The sequence below is a fragment of the Myxocyprinus asiaticus genome, chromosome 9 (genome assembly GCF_019703515.2).
Source record: "Myxocyprinus asiaticus isolate MX2 ecotype Aquarium Trade chromosome 9, UBuf_Myxa_2, whole genome shotgun sequence".
In the NCBI taxonomy this organism is placed as follows: Eukaryota; Metazoa; Chordata; class Actinopteri; order Cypriniformes; family Catostomidae; genus Myxocyprinus; species Myxocyprinus asiaticus.
In genome coordinates this window covers 40902431-40918336 of record NC_059352.1, presented here as the reverse complement: position 1 = coordinate 40918336, position 15906 = coordinate 40902431, and the positions used below count along the sequence as shown (strand labels likewise).

At 37.8% G+C, this 15906-nt stretch overlaps 1 protein-coding gene across 1 annotated transcript in view; it reads left to right on the top strand.

The window, feature by feature from the left end:
- Positions 1-15906, top strand: part of col5a2b (collagen, type V, alpha 2b) — a 52685-nt gene that overhangs the window by 18516 nt on the left and 18263 nt on the right. The window contains exons 13-42 of the mRNA XM_051706215.1: positions 1126-1179; positions 1965-2018; positions 2131-2175; positions 2306-2359; positions 2497-2541; positions 2693-2746; positions 2922-3020; positions 3114-3158; positions 3278-3376; positions 3466-3519; positions 3986-4093; positions 4239-4292; positions 5556-5654; positions 6007-6060; positions 7024-7122; positions 7407-7460; positions 7838-7891; positions 8051-8104; positions 9588-9641; positions 9774-9818; positions 10714-10812; positions 12306-12413; positions 12758-12811; positions 13289-13342; positions 13521-13574; positions 13701-13754; positions 13839-13946; positions 15305-15358; positions 15502-15555; positions 15732-15893. Coding sequence (XP_051562175.1) covers positions 1126-1179; positions 1965-2018; positions 2131-2175; positions 2306-2359; positions 2497-2541; positions 2693-2746; positions 2922-3020; positions 3114-3158; positions 3278-3376; positions 3466-3519; positions 3986-4093; positions 4239-4292; positions 5556-5654; positions 6007-6060; positions 7024-7122; positions 7407-7460; positions 7838-7891; positions 8051-8104; positions 9588-9641; positions 9774-9818; positions 10714-10812; positions 12306-12413; positions 12758-12811; positions 13289-13342; positions 13521-13574; positions 13701-13754; positions 13839-13946; positions 15305-15358; positions 15502-15555; positions 15732-15893 — 2079 coding nt within the window. The remainder of the gene's footprint in view (positions 1-1125; positions 1180-1964; positions 2019-2130; positions 2176-2305; positions 2360-2496; positions 2542-2692; positions 2747-2921; positions 3021-3113; positions 3159-3277; positions 3377-3465; positions 3520-3985; positions 4094-4238; positions 4293-5555; positions 5655-6006; positions 6061-7023; positions 7123-7406; positions 7461-7837; positions 7892-8050; positions 8105-9587; positions 9642-9773; positions 9819-10713; positions 10813-12305; positions 12414-12757; positions 12812-13288; positions 13343-13520; positions 13575-13700; positions 13755-13838; positions 13947-15304; positions 15359-15501; positions 15556-15731; positions 15894-15906) is intronic.

Sequence of the window (15906 nt, the reverse complement as noted above, 5' to 3'; positions counted from 1 at the left end):
AGAAGAATATTTCATGTCTGTAGGTCTATACAATGCAAGTCAAAAGGGTCCAAAACTTTGAAGCTCAAAAGCATATAAAGGCAGCATAAATGTAATCCATAGTCTCCAGTGGTTAAATCCATGTCTTCAGAAGAAATATGATAAGTGTGGGTGAGAAACAGTTACATTTTTAAGTCCTTTTTTTTTTACTATATATTTTCACTTTCAAACAGCCCTTCTAAGCGCTCTTTTCTCTTAAGAGTTCTTTTTCTTTTGTTTTGGGCAATTTGTATTCTTTGTGCATATCGCCACCTACTGGGTAGAGAGGAAAATTTATAGTAAAAAAGACTTAAATGTTGATCTGTCTCTCACCCACACCTATCATAACACTTCTGAAGACATGGATTTAACCATTGGAGTCGTATGGATTACTTTTATGCTGCCTTTATGTGCTTTTTGAGCTTCAAAGTTTTGGACCCTGTTGACTTTGTATGGACCTACAGAGTCTTCGTTTTTGTTCAGCAGAAGAAAGAAAGTCACACACATATGGGATGGCATGAGGGTGTGTACATGATTAGAGAATTTTCATTTTTTGGTTTACTAATCCTTTAACACAGAATGCAAGACTCCATGGTGCCAACTAGTGGCTCACAGACTGAACTAGCCCTCATCACACAAATGAAAATACTGATGCGGAGTGAAAACAGATCATCAATATAATGCAGATACGAGGAGATTTAAAGAAGGGGATAAAGACTTATGTGGAAAATGTATCTAGAAATACTCACAGATGACATCAAATCTATAGTTCACTCACTAACCTGATAGCACACGTACATTACCCAGAGGTCTATTTGATGTATGTGTATATTTTGTTTACATTGTTTGCTCATCTGCAATACATCTATAAGACGTACAGTATATCAATAAGTATGTCTCAGATTTCAATAAGACATTCAGCAGATGTCTTTGAGAAGTTTATGATTTAGAATGTTTGTAAATCTGATCTTTTTAAGATGTTTAGTAGATGTTAATTAGATTGTGATGCTTTCCAGATGAAAAGATCTAAAACAGACATCTCAGAGATGTCCGTGTGATATCTGGCAGAGTTTAATGCATTCTAATCAATGATGCTTTGTTTCATAGGGCTCCAGAGGGTTCCCAGGATTACCAGGTCAGCCAGGGATGAAAGGTCACAAGGTGGGTTAGATAAGGAGGACCTTCTGTCTGATTACTTTACGATTCCCATGATACACTGATCACTCTTTAAAGATACTTATAATTTAACCATTTTAACATGTTATGATTCTTGATTACTGGGACAAAACAGGCTACAGAGCTGAAAATAAATAAATAAACAAATAAGTATATGTACCAAGGAATTACATTGGATTAATCTGTTGAACATGTTCAGAGGTATTCACCTACATGTACATGTATTCTACGACATTCACCTACATGTACATGTATTCTACGACATTCACCTACATGTATATAACCACCTACTTTTTCCAGTTTTTACCTATGACTCAGTATAAACTGTAATTTTTTTACACTATACTTAAATGAGAGAAATTATCAAAAAATATCAAACGATTACAATTTTGATGACTGATATATATCATGGTTGTGATGCAGAAACTGTAAGCACTATTACCTAAATTATAAAAGAACTATAAAACTTACCAGAGCCTATGTGCCCTTTTTTACTTACAGGAGGTGAAATATTAAAAAGGACCCTCAGGGTGAAGACTGACTTTGATATGACCTGATTTAAAAAATGTTGTTATAAATATTTGAAAGTTTTAACAAAAAGTAGGGACATAGCTCTGAAACCTTAAAAAAAAGTTATGTATTTTTTAAATGTACCGTCTTATTTCTGTCAGGACATGGTAATGTAACTTTTCAAATTCATGTGCTTTAACTGTGTTTTAAAAAAGATTACACACACAGAGTAAAACTGATGAATCCCATCCCTATCTTAGGGCCATTCAGGTCTGCAGGGTGCAAAAGGTGAACCAGGTGCCGTGGGGTCAAAGGTCAGAGGTCGCAGATTTGAAGCCAACAAATTCACATGACAGTTTTCATGTACTTATATGTGTCCCTGTGGTTTGTTGTGTTAGTAATGTTACTTTATTTTCATTATCAAAGGGAGAATCGGGATCTCCTGGTACCATGGGACTTGTGGGTCCTCCGGTAAGAAGCACTATCTGATTTTTATGGCAATTGATATTTCATCCAAATTGCACTTTTTTGGATTATTATTATTTTTTATTTTTTTTGTTCTAACCAAAAACTTTTATCATGCTGATATTGCTCTTTGAAGGGTCCAATTGGGATGACTGGTGAGAGAGGGCGCATCGGTCCAGCAGGACCAGTGGTAAGACAACAGTGTCCTCTATGTGTATGTGCTGTGAGGTCCATTAATTCTGACAAATGTTGATCTTGAGATGAGAGTTATGTTAATTTTGCTTCAATTAGCTTTTCATCAATAACTCAAATATTTTCTGTTTGTAGGGCAAACGCGGCCTTTCGGGAAATGTGGGAAAACCAGGTCCATTGGTATGTGAATAACAGTACCCACTATCTATCCATTTGCTTCTAATAAAATATCATTAAAGACATATGTCTGCCATTATGTTCAAAGATGTGCAGCACATTTTATGAATAAAGACTAATGTACCATCTTATAGCAGACTTCTGTTATTTACAGGGTCCAATGGGAATTTCTGGAACTCCAGGATTTCCTGGTGGTCCAGGCATTAAGGTAAGCCTGATTCATGTTCACTGTAATTGCAATAAATGCCATCTATTGTTCTAAGAAAATATTCAGGAAATTGTCATACATAAAAATTGTTTTACTTGGAAATGGTATGTTGATGCCAAATATGACAAAAGTGAATGATCTATGAAATATATCCTTTTTCTGAAACATTACGCAGGGTCAGGCTGGAGCCACAGGCCCTCGAGGTACCAGTGGACCCCAGGGCCCAAGGGGTGAACCAGGTCGGCAAGGCTCACAAGGACCACAGGGTAATCAGGTACGGGCTCACCTGTCCTGCTCTTAAGAAAAAATACTATATTCTTATTGTTTGTGCTCTGAATGATCTCTATAATGTTAACTTCATATTTAGGGACCACCAGGAACAGATGGTACTCCAGGACTTAAAGGACCACCAGTAGGTTCCTAAAAACCCTTCCAAGAATGCTACTTAATGAATTAATTATCAAATTGTGAGATTCTTTGCATCATTGGGGATTATTAATGTGCAATATCATCATCTGCTCTTTTTTGTAGGGGATCCCAGGTGTACAGGGCCCTGTTGGACTGATTGGACAGCCTGGTCCACCTGGACCTCAGGGGTCAACTGGACTTCCAGGGGCCAAAGGCCAATTGGTAATGACATATTTATCAATGTGACAGTGCAAATTGTAGTAACAGAGCTATAATGACAATCACTTTTACCTTGTTTCTTAACATGCCAGGGTGACTTGGGGTCCCCTGGATTTAAAGGAGAACCTGGAGCTAAAGGAGAGCCTGTAAGTACTAAAAAAATATTCAGAAACTTGCCTAGTAATTAACAAAAGGTATGTAGTGGTGCTTGCTAAGGCTAAGGATCTGAACAAACCTCTAACCTTAAATGTTAAACTTTGGCACATAATTTGTCCCACACTATTTGTGCTACGGACTTGAATGATACCTCAAATCTCGTTGGTTATTGAGGAGAGCTATGCTATTACTTCTCTGACTCATGTTTTTCACCTGGTGGATGATTAAACTGGTGAAAAATCCCATATACTTACATTAATGGAGGGCCTCATTTGATTTAGACTAATAAGCAAGCAACTAGCATACACACAGAAGACCCTTGCATTGTGACAGCAGGCTTTGCACCACTTTCTTCAGAAAATTAAAAAATCTATTTGGTCAATGTTAATATTTGTGCTCTGTACAGTTTGACAGAATGTTGTCATTGTTTTTGTCATGGTATGTCTGTTGTTGAAGGGCCCTCCTGGAGCTCAGGGAGAAATGGGGCCGATGGGAGAGGATGGAAAGCGAGGTCCAAGAGGAGACACAGGGGCCATTGGATCCCCAGGCCCAGCTGGAGAAAGAGTGAGTGACATTCCATCACTGTGAACGGTTAACATTCATGTTCACTCTAAACATCAAAAGCGATTCAGTGCAAGAGATTTTTTTATGTGGCTGCTTTACACGTTTTCTTCTTTACATCAATTTTCACTGTGTTATATTTTTCCAGGGAGCTCCAGGTAATCGTGGCTTTCCAGGAGCTGACGGTTTGCCAGGCCAAAAGGTTAGAAACATACAAAACAGTGCTCAACCGATATAGGTTTTTCAATTGCCGATAATGAGAAAATAATCTAGTAAAACTGTAATCTGGTAACACTTTACAATAAGGTTCTATTTGTTAACATTAGTTAATGCCGTAGGTGCCATGAACAAACAATAAACCATATTTTTAATATTTGTTTCAGCATTTATTATTCTTGCTTAATGTCACTTTATGAAAATACAATGGTTCATTGTTATTTCATGTTAATTCATAATGCATTTACATTATTAAAAGATTAGTTCACCCAAAAATGAAAATTCTCTCATCATTTACTCATCCTCATGCCATCCCAGATGTGTATGACTTTCTTTCCTCTGCAGAACACAAACAAAGATTTTAGAAGAATATCTCAGCTCTACTGATCCATACAATGCATATAAATGGTGATCAGGCCTTTGAAGCTCCAAAAAGCAGATAAAGTCAGTATAAACATAATTCATCATACTCCAATGGTTTAATCAATGTCTTCTGAAGCACTCCAGTTTGTTTTGAGTGAGAACAGAACAACATATAACTCATTTTTCATTGTACATCTTGACAGCAGTCTCCTTGGCGATCATGATTTCAAGCTCGAGTACACTTCCTATAGCGCCATCTAATGTTCTGCCCATGCGTCTAGCACCAGGAAGTGTAATCAAGCTTGAAATCATGATCTTGCCTAGAGACTGCAATGGCAAGATGCACAGTGAAAAAGTTGTTATTTTGGTCTATTCTTAATAAAACCCAACTGGATCGCTTCTGAAGACATTGATTAAACCACTGGATTCATATGGATTACTTTTATGCTGACTTTATCTAATTTTTGGAGCTTCAGAGGCCTGATCACTATTTACATGCATTGTATGGACCTACACAGCTGAGATATTCTTCTAAAAATCTTTGTTTGTGTTCAGCAGAGGCAAGAAAGTCATACACATCTTAGGTGGCATGAGAGTGAGTAAATGATGAGAGAATTGTCATTTTTGGGAGAACTATCCCTTTAATGCTATGATAACATTAACTATTAATGTTCTATTTACAATTGTAAATTTTGAAAATATATTAATATATGTTGAAATTAACATCAACCAACATTAATTAATTCTGAAGTAGTAATGCTTATCTCTAAAACAGCTGTTAACAACACCATCACATATCTATGTGAATTTAACATTATCCAGTTTATTTGTTTTTATCAATGTAATCTCATTCCTTTCCCACACTATATTCTTCCTCTGTCTCTAGGGTGCACAGGGTGAGCGTGGTGTTCCAGGCTCATCAGGGCTTAAAGGTGCAACTGGAGACCCTGGACGAACTGGGGAAGCAGGAATTCCGGGAGCAAGGGTTGGAAAAAATTTATATTATCTGTTTTTTGTTTTGTTTTGTTCTTTCTTGAAATGTGACCATGCAGTTACAAAGTATGCAACAATTCCATGCTATGATTGCAAAGGCTTGTGACTTAGTTCGCACATTGGAACAAGATATTGCTAGTAGTTCTTCAGGGCCTGGTTGCAAGAAACCCCTTATGTTAAGAAAACCCTTAGATATAATTGTAAGTGTACTAAGGGTTTTCTTAGCCCATGTGGTTACTTGCAACCAGGCCCAGACCCTTAAATGTTAAATGTTAACAGTTTTCTGGTCAGAAATTGAGTCCAATTTATATACTGTTTCCATGTTATATTCCATGTCTCTTTAGGGTCTGACAGGCGTGCTGGGAATGCAAGGAGCAGAGGGGAAAATAGGACCACAGGTAATGCACCTTTCACTTAATGTAATATTGTGATATTAAAGACATAAAAACATTGTATAAGATCTTTAAACACACATAATTAAAGGATTAGTTCACCCAAAAATGAAAATTATGTAATTATTTACTCACCCTCATGTCGGTTCAACTTTCTTTTTTCTGCAAAACAGGAGATATTTTAAAGAATGTCGCAATTGGGGGACCTGGGTAGCTCAGCGAGTATTGACGCTGACTACCACCCCTGGAGTCGTGAGTTCAAATCCAGAGCATGCTGAGTGACTCCAGCCAGGTCTCCTAAGCAACCAAATTGGCCCGGTTGCTAGGGAGGGTAGAGTCACATGGGGTAACCTCCTTGTGGTCATGATTAGGGGTTCTTGCTCTCAATGGGGTGTGTAGTAAGTTGTGCGTGGATCGCAGAGAGTAGCATGAGCCTCCACATGCTGTGAATCTCTGCGGTGTCATGCACAGCGAGCCACGTGATAAGATACATGGATTGACTGTCTCAGAAGCGGAGGCAACTGAGACTTGTCCTCCGCCACCTGGATTGAGGTGAGAAACCACACCACCACGAGGAACTACTAAGTAGTGGGAATTTGGCATTCCAAATTGGGAAAAAAAAATAAATTTTTCACAATTGCTGATTTCAATACAAAAGCAGTGAATAGTGCCTCAATTTAAAGCTTAAAAAAAGTTTGTCCATGCGAGGTGTGCATCCAAAGAGTCCAAATAAAATATGGCGACACATCTATATCCTTTTGTGTTCAGCAGAACAAAAAAGTCATACCGTTTTGAAATGACATTAGGGTAAGTAAACAATAACAGCATTTTCATTTTTGGATGAACTATTCTTTTAAACCACTTTGTATTTAAGAAGCAGAATCTTCACAGCGTTGGATTTTGCAAAGCTTGACTTAATTGTTTGTTAATGTGCATATGAAGATCAATGTAATCTGAATGTATTCTTAGGGAGCTCCAGGAGATGATGGGAATCCAGGTGTAGCTGGGCCAACTGGTACCAGAGGTGCAGCAGGACCTATGGGTCTGCCCGGACCTAAAGGCTTCAGTGTAATCTATTAATATGTACATATTTATAAAATAGCCATATAATAATTATTGTTAAATAAAATATGTGTCATGTTGTATAAACAATGAGTAAATCAATATTGAAATATGTGTGAAAAAGAATGCATAAGAAGAAGAGAAGCAATGACATTGTTGGCATTGATTTAAACACCTTTTGGTGTACAAAAAATAAAGACGTTTTTACTTGGCCTATGAATTTTCATTAAAACATTTATTTCTTTGGCTTGCATGCTCTCATTATGAACTTGTTTGCTCTAAATATCCAGGGTGATCCAGGGAAAGCAGGAGAGATAGGGTCTTCAGGAGCTCCAGGACAAAGAGTGAGTCTAGCTTTAAAATGTACTTTTTATGTATCTTCTATTTTCTTTATCATTTTTATGTAAATCACTTTGAATTGCCATTGTGTATGAAATGTGCTATATAAATAAACTTGCCTTGCCTTACCTTATAATCTTAGTGCCATTTAATGCACAACATTGCAATGGTAGCTTTGAAACTTAGGTTAAAGTTAAAACAACATTAAAACAACATACTGTTTAAACTTTTTAGACTCATTTTCTTTTTGTGTTGCTTTTTGTTTGAGGGCCTCTCCTGCAGTACTTTAAACGGCCTGTTAGTGTTGCCTGGCTATTGTGTAAAACTGTGATTTAAAAGTCCAGATCATTTTGATTTGATATGATGGATATGATTCCTCTAGGGTGCCAATGGGAAAGATGGAGAGGAAGGACCAGCAGGAACTCCAGGACCGCCTGTGAGTTTTCCAATCAATCATTTCTATTACACATTTATTTTTAGTAAATGTCTCTGGTAGAGATATATGTGACAGTACTTGAAAATACATCACAGTGTTGTGGTAAAATGTTCAGAAATTATTATTTTTTATTTTTATTTTTATTTTTTTTTCTTCCAGGGAGTGGCAGGAAAGAGAGGGGAGCAGGGACCTCCTGGACTAATTGGCTTCCAAGTATGTACTTTAAAGTTATGTTTTCAATCAGAGGAAACTTTGAACAGTACACTATACACACTGTCAATAGTCGCCTTCACACATACAGCCTTTTCCAGAAAATTACCTACAATTTCCAGTTTAGAGGTCATGTGTAAATCACCATTCACACATACTGTGGACTAATTGCAAAAAAATGGTCTAATTTTTCAGAGAACTGCCCAAATAAATAAAAAAAGACTCCAATTATTCATAAATAATATTGTATGCCTTTTTTTTTTGTCCTTACTTTGTAAACATGTTCACTCAACCTCACTTTGAAAAGTCTCATTTTATTCCACTAGGTGGCAGAAAGCACTAGAATTTGTTTTCTCTATCACATTCCATTACAATATACAGATCTGAAATGTTTGTGGCGCTCTAATGCATTTTAGCCCTCACAGATGTGCTCGTCCATAGACATTCAGTCTAATTTTCAGTTCAAGCACCACCCTTGTTGTTTCATTGAATATCTTAGCCTCTGAGTGGACTAGAAACTCAATCTAGGTGTCATTAGAGAGCTGAGATCCTCCTCTTTGCGAAAACATATTTATGGTGATTAGTTTTACATACTTTTCCTTGTGGATGGCATATTTTATTCTGGAAATTTAAGATATAACATTGGATTGTTCAGCCAAGCAATCTCACAGACATGTAAACAATGGCTCATTGGTTAGAGAACTTTCTAAGGTAAAAGCAGATATAAAGTATTTCACTTTGTGGTTCTTTTGAAAATCTTTCGAACTGTGGTATTAGAGCAACAAAATTTACTGTACAGTCACATTCCTGAGTGAGAGCTTTCATTTGATATATGACTAGTATATTTATGTGCTATGTGAAGGACGTTTATTTTTATATAAATATTTCTACCCCATTACCTCTGAGGGGCGCTAAGTTACACCGTGAATATTTTGATATTCAGATTCTAAGCTTTCAAATGATACCTCAAATGCCTGGCTTATGTATACGTAGACTTTAACATTTTAAGTGTAAACTTTTTTTCGCGATATAGAGTTTCCCTATAGAGTTTAAGGGGAAGTTGTATCATTACCTATAAATTTTCATATTGATGGTTTGTGTGAACAGCACATTTGGAACATTTACCAGTAAAGGCAACCCAACGATTTTCCTGGTTGCATGTGTGAACAGGGTTATTGTCAGGTTTGTGTGCTTTGCTTTGTGTGAGGAACAGACTGAAATTTAAGTCGATATCCACTGATAATGTTTCCATCCACCATAGCTTTAAAATGTAATTTGTATATGCGCATATTGAAATCTGGCGCATCACGATGCATCACAAAGTCCCATGTTTGAATGTGTGGAAGTGCAAATGAGACTTAAGAGCTACAGCAGAGGGGAAGATTATCACTGAAGAAAGAAAATTTGATTGTTTTGGAATGACATTAGGGGAATTTTCATTTTTGTTGAAGGGCTGAATCCATTATTAATTATGCAAAATTTGTAGGGTTTGCCTGGACCCCCAGGCCCACCAGGAGAATCAGGAAAACCAGGTGACGAGGTGAGTTCATAATTTCTCAGAGGTCAGTGACCTGATCTCCATATTCCTGTCTTTCCAGCAGAAATGACATGCAGGAGAGGAAGAACACATATGGAATGAGAATAAGAGCAGTCTATGTTTTGTTTCCCTCAGGGTATCCATGGGGAAGCTGGTGGCGTGGGGCAGACAGGTCCAAGGGTGAGATTATTATTGTATTTACACTGCAAGTAGGCTAGGGATCAATACCTTTTTCAGATATAAATAAGGCTGCTCATGGCACAATAGTCTTTTTTTTTCAAACGGCATTTCTCAACACAACTTTGGTAAAGTGTGAGCAGCAGGCTAAATTAAAGGGGTTTATAGCACACCAGACAAGTCTAGCAGATGACATGGTGCATTTTAAAATTCTGACAGACAACAAGTTACGACTCCAGAGACTGCACAATTTTGCAGTGCTACTGAACGCAACTCGCTTAGTCTTCCATTAAATTAGACCCAAATCATTATCAAAGGACAAAGATTATTTACTCTAGCCATCATTGGATGATAGTGTGTATATGTATCTTTCATATAGCCCACACAATGTATTTTCAGTTACAAGTATGTCTTTTGTGGTTTGACAGCTTGGATGAAACTTATTCAGTGCTGCACACAGAAAAATTTCATAATAAATGTCGTCATTTCTAATTGTTCAGTTTGCACATTTAAACCAGTTTCATAAACTTACTGTACCTGCAAACTCATCAACGTCATTTTTGAAAAAGTACAAAAACCTTTGTAACTTTTGTGTGTATAGTGATCCACCACAACCTAGTATGGACTGCAACTGTGTCTCTCCTACCGGCGAGCAGCGACCGGCTTCAGTAAATGTTATATCTCCCCCTTGTGGTTTCCCAAAGCTATTACTCCACTAGAAAGCACACAAATTAGGCTTCTAATTTAAATGTTGGCTAATGTTACTATATTGATGCCTCAAAAATATATCAATAACATGCCTATCAGTAATCGATATATCAATATTTGTTGACATCCCTAACTGCAATGTATCAGAACTTAAGCATTTTCACATTATTTCTACCCCTCTTCTCTGTAGGGTGAGCGTGGAACCCCTGGAGAGAGAGGTGACCCAGGATCTAATGGGTTACCAGGACCCAAAGGAGGCCCAGGCACCCCTGGACCTGATGGTCCCAAGGTTAGAGTCAGATGTTTCCTCTCTTACACTCACACCACTAATGACATGATAAAGTCACAAGTGATAAAATCTCTTTTTTCCATATCGATCTGTATTTTTGTCCTTACTGTCCTTGACTGCGGCTGTCTATCTCAGCCCAGAGTAAATTCTTATTTGTCCAGAATCCTGTGCCACATAACATTATAATAAATATCGAATGAGTACTGATATGTAGCATTTTCGCTTTCAGTGTGGACAGAAAAATTACTTGTTTCCTAAAGCTTGTGTTGTCATTTGTCTCAGTGGTTGAGCTACAAATAAACACTGTCACTTTGAAGGACTGATTTGTATAAATTTTTTTTATATACAAAAATATATTCTTTTCTCCCCAATTTGGAATGCCCAATTCCCAATGCGCTCTAAGTCCTTGTGGTGGCGTAGTAACTCGCCTCAATCCGGGTGGCGGAGGACGAATCTCAGTTGCTCTCAGAATCTCTGAGACCGTCAATCCGCACATCTTATCACGTGGCTTGTTGAGTGCGTTGCCGCGGAGACCTAGCGCGTTTGGAGGTTTCACGCTATTCTCCGCGGCATCCACGCACAACTCACCATGCGAGAACCACATTATAGCGACGACGAGGAGGTTAACCCAACGTGAATCTACCCACCCTAGCAACCGGGCCTTAGGAAGCCTGACTGGAGACGGACTGATTTGTAAAATTTCCATCATAATATATTTTTATCCGTCAAATTAGTTTTTTATTTCTTAGATTATGGCACTCCATTTGTGTGTGTACATTTGACAATAATTGAACATTATAATTCATAGTCAAAGACCATTTACCTGGGCCTATATGCTTTTCAAGACATAGTCTGTGTTTAAGCCTACAACGACCGGGACTTGGTAAAACACAGGCTACAATTTAACAAAGATTTAGAAAACTAAAGTCACGTTAAGACTGGTGAAACAAGTTCTATTTATTAATTCGCAAAGTTGGCGAATGTTACTTTTTAAAAGTAGCATATTGCATCATTACATTACTGATAACAATAATAACAAATGACATCATGTTGGAGGGAAAGTAGTTTGTTGGTTACTTTTGCGTTATTGTGTGAGTGCATACCATGTAAAGATAGTTGAATTGAAAATGATGCACTAGATTTAAATTGTTTTCTTCTTTGTTTTAAATCTGTCAGAATGATGGACATCATTTGGAATGATCTGTTAATGTTTTTAAAATGTGGAAATTAAAAAACATTTTTGGTAACAACTGCTGTTCTCACCAATACTGCCACATTACAGTCTATACATTTAGTACATAAAAGATGATAGACTAACATCATTTAACAGTAACGAATTACACATTTTATTACTGTAATCATTATAATAATCAATTTGCCTGTTTTATTTGAAGTTTGTGCACTGTGTTCAACATGTCATTAACATACACAGAGATTATGTACAAGCCTGCTTATAGCTACAATGAGTTTGGTAAATGTTCTTGGCTTTGCAGGGCAAACCAGGTCCAGCTGGATTTGGAGGAGAAACAGGACCACCTGGGCTACAGGGTATGCCAGGAGAGAGAGGGATTTCTGGACCAGCCGGGCCTAAAGGAGAAAGTGTGAGTGTGGCTCTGCATGATAAGAGAAATCAAAGGCTCTGGCATGTTAAAATGTGCACATGCATAATAAACACAGTACTTAAAATCATGCTTTTGCAATATGTGCAACAATATTGTATATATTAAAGGCATGACAGCTTTCATATACTGAATGACTTGTTCATATCTTCAGACTAAACATTAATATTCCTTGAGAGTGATGCAAGAAATTATCTGTGAAAAATTATTGTGTGAAATTACTGTGAAATAGTCTCACATCAAGCAAAATTCTCAATATTGGTTTTTTCTTATCGATTTGTTGGAAACCTTGTGTGTTTTAATACTCTTTATCTGTTTTTTTTCAGGGTGCAGTGGGAGACAGAGGGGCAGAAGGGGCAGCTGGCAATGATGGGGCTCGAGTGAGTGACAGACACATAATTAACTGCATGAACTACCAGTCAATCATTCTGTGTAAAAAATTTCCAAATTTCAAAGTCTTAATACATTTTTGAGTGCTGACCTATTTCTTAAAAGGCATAGTTCTCCCAAAATGAAAATCTGTCATAATTTACATGTTCCGAACCTTTATGGCTTTTGTTCTTCAAGGAAACACAAAAGATGTTAGGCAGAATGTAACCTTCACCTTAATTGCAATTTTTTTTTTTTTTTTTAACAATGGGTGTGAACAGTGACTGAAGCAATCAGTCCCCAACATTCTGGCCAACATCTCATTTTGTGTTTCACAGTGCAAAGAAAGTAATACAACATGAGGTTTGGAAAAACATGAGGGTGGTAAATTATAACATAATTTTCATTTTTGGGTGAACTATTCCTTTAACAAAACAGGCTTTAGGAAGACAGTATTAATAAAAAAATATATTTTTTGCTGTCTGTAGGGATTGCCCGGTCCTGTTGGACCCACCGGACCAACTGGGCCACCTGGGGAGAAGGTAAGATGATGTTTTTATAAAACTTTTCTTAAATGGCAGTTTGATCTGCCTCGTAATGGTTTATTTAGCCATACTCAGACTTAATTGTTTCATCAGTTTCTAAGTAGAACTGATTAAAAAGTAAATTGTTACTGCTGTTGCTGCTCAGATGCACTCTGAAATGATTATACAATTACAGGGTGAACAAGGCCCAAGAGGTCCTTCTGGATCTCCAGGCTCAAGAGCAATGGCTGTGAGTACAGCATTTGTAACAGTAAAGCATGAGCATATACGTAAATTATGAACCTAGTGAAAGACCACTGTAGTTGTTCTTTAGTCATTTAATAGATAATTTCATTACTCCTGTATTATTTTTCAGGGCTCATCTGGTGAGCCAGGTCCTACTGGTCCTGTTGGGTTTGCTGGACCTCCCGTAAGTCAGTCCATCCATCCATCCATCCATCCGCATTTTTAATATGATCTGATATATGTTCTAAATATTATGTTTTTTTGATAGGGTCCTGATGGTCAGCCTGGAGTTAAAGGTGAAACTGGAGAGGAAGGAGCAAAGGGAGAGGCAGGGTCTCCAGGGCCTCAGGGAATGGCGGGAAAACCTGGACCTCAGGTGAGTAAGGACATGTATATATGTAAGGAATAATTGACGACAGACCATTGAATTATTGAAAAAGAATGCACACCTGAGGTGGTAATGTGGTCACGATGCGCAGCATTATTTTTCAATAATTCAATGGGCCGGAGTCAATTATTCCGCTTATACCACGGTTACCATACCTTAAGACATCGTTTAGGGTTTTATCTCAAGACATTTTCTGGTTTTCATCCCTAAAATGCTCTTGTGAGTGGAAATACTTTATTCCGCAACGGATTCAGCATCTTGCTTTGATACAGTCTGAGCCTTCGTTGCTAGTTCGAAAACGTCACTTTAGAACTAGCAACGGAGGATAGCTAGGCTTGCGCTGCTTTACTGGAGTACTTACTGGAGTAATAAGGTAGTGTGTTTGTGTGTGTGTGTGTGTGTGTGTGTGTGCGAGAAAAAGAGAGAAATTGAGAGAAATCGCGTGTGGAATAACCTGTGTTTAAAGTGGCTCCCATCAGGAATAACATCATTTCAAATTGCCAAAGAGTAAGTTTAAGTCTCAGCAGCAGCGAGTGTCGCCATTCTTGTACAGCTTTTCCATTGCTAAACAACTGTTTACTATCCCATTGAGTCACGGGGGTGCGCTGACTTTGCTCCCGAGAGAGTTTGTGTGAGAGTGAAAGAGAGGGGGAGGGGTAGCATGGTGCTTTCCACTATAGCTATGTGAGGCTGATTAGGGCAAAATACATTGAAACATAAAAAGTTTCACATATTAAAAGTTATTTTGGATAATAGAAACTGTTGTATTGATCAAGTCGTGGGGGGTGCGGCTCTATTTGTTGGTCGCGACTCGAGTCTCAATGTGTGTGTGTGTGTGTGTGTGTGTGTTTGTGTGTGTGGGTGAGACGAGAGTGAAAGAGCGAGAGAGAAAGAGAGGGAGCCCAAGGACGCTTTTCAGTTGAAATTGAAATAAATTTAGAATATTATAGACATTGTTTGTCATTCTTATCCGATGTACTTAACCAATGTCTTTGTTTTAATTGGTTATTTTGTTGTAGTAGCCTGTAGGGCTCTTTAAAATAACAGAAATAATTTAACAAATCTTTATGCGGTCAAGACCTGGAACTACTTCATAGCTGTGCATTTACTGGAAAAATTATTGCACACCTTAGAACGTCCGTCAACCAATCAGAATCAAGCATTCAACAGACCCATGGTATAAACTGAGATATACACAGTATATGTGTATGCATATATAAATAGATTTTATAAATAGACTTTAAATACGGAAACAGACATTATTGAATAAATTAACAGACTTCATTGATAGCATTTATTTAAAGGAACCCTTTTGAAACATGTATACATTTGTTGTTAATTTTTAGGGCTTGGCTGGAATTACTGGCCTAAAAGGTGGCAGAGGAACTCAGGGAGCTGCTGTAAGTCACATACAAAATTGTTGTATCATAATTGCTATTGATCATCTTGGAAGTGCTCAGTTACTTGTGCTGAATCGTCTTGCTTTCTTTCTTTCTTCCTTTCTTGTGTGGAATCATCTTTGGTTTATTCCTCTTTCTAAAAGGGCCCCAGTGGTTTCCCAGGATTCCCAGGAGGTGTCGGCCCAGTTGGCTCTTCTGTGAGTGATTCCTTAATCATAATTCAGCCCACAAAGCACTCCTCAAAAGCTAGACCTTCAATTAGTATTTGCATTGCTAATATTGTGTTATAAAATACTTTTTTTGACACATAAAACAAGAGAGTTGGCCTCTTATGTACTATTTGGACTCTGGCTTACATTGATATATTTACTAGGGTCCGGTTGGTGAGCCTGGTCCAATTGGTGCCCCAGGTAAGGAGGGCCCACCTGGACTTCGGGGAGATCCTGGAGGGCCTGGGCGTCAGGGAGAGCGTGGAAACCCTGGACCTGCCGGTAGCCATGGAGACAAAGGGGAATCTGGAGAGGATGGACTGCCAGTATGTTTTTCCT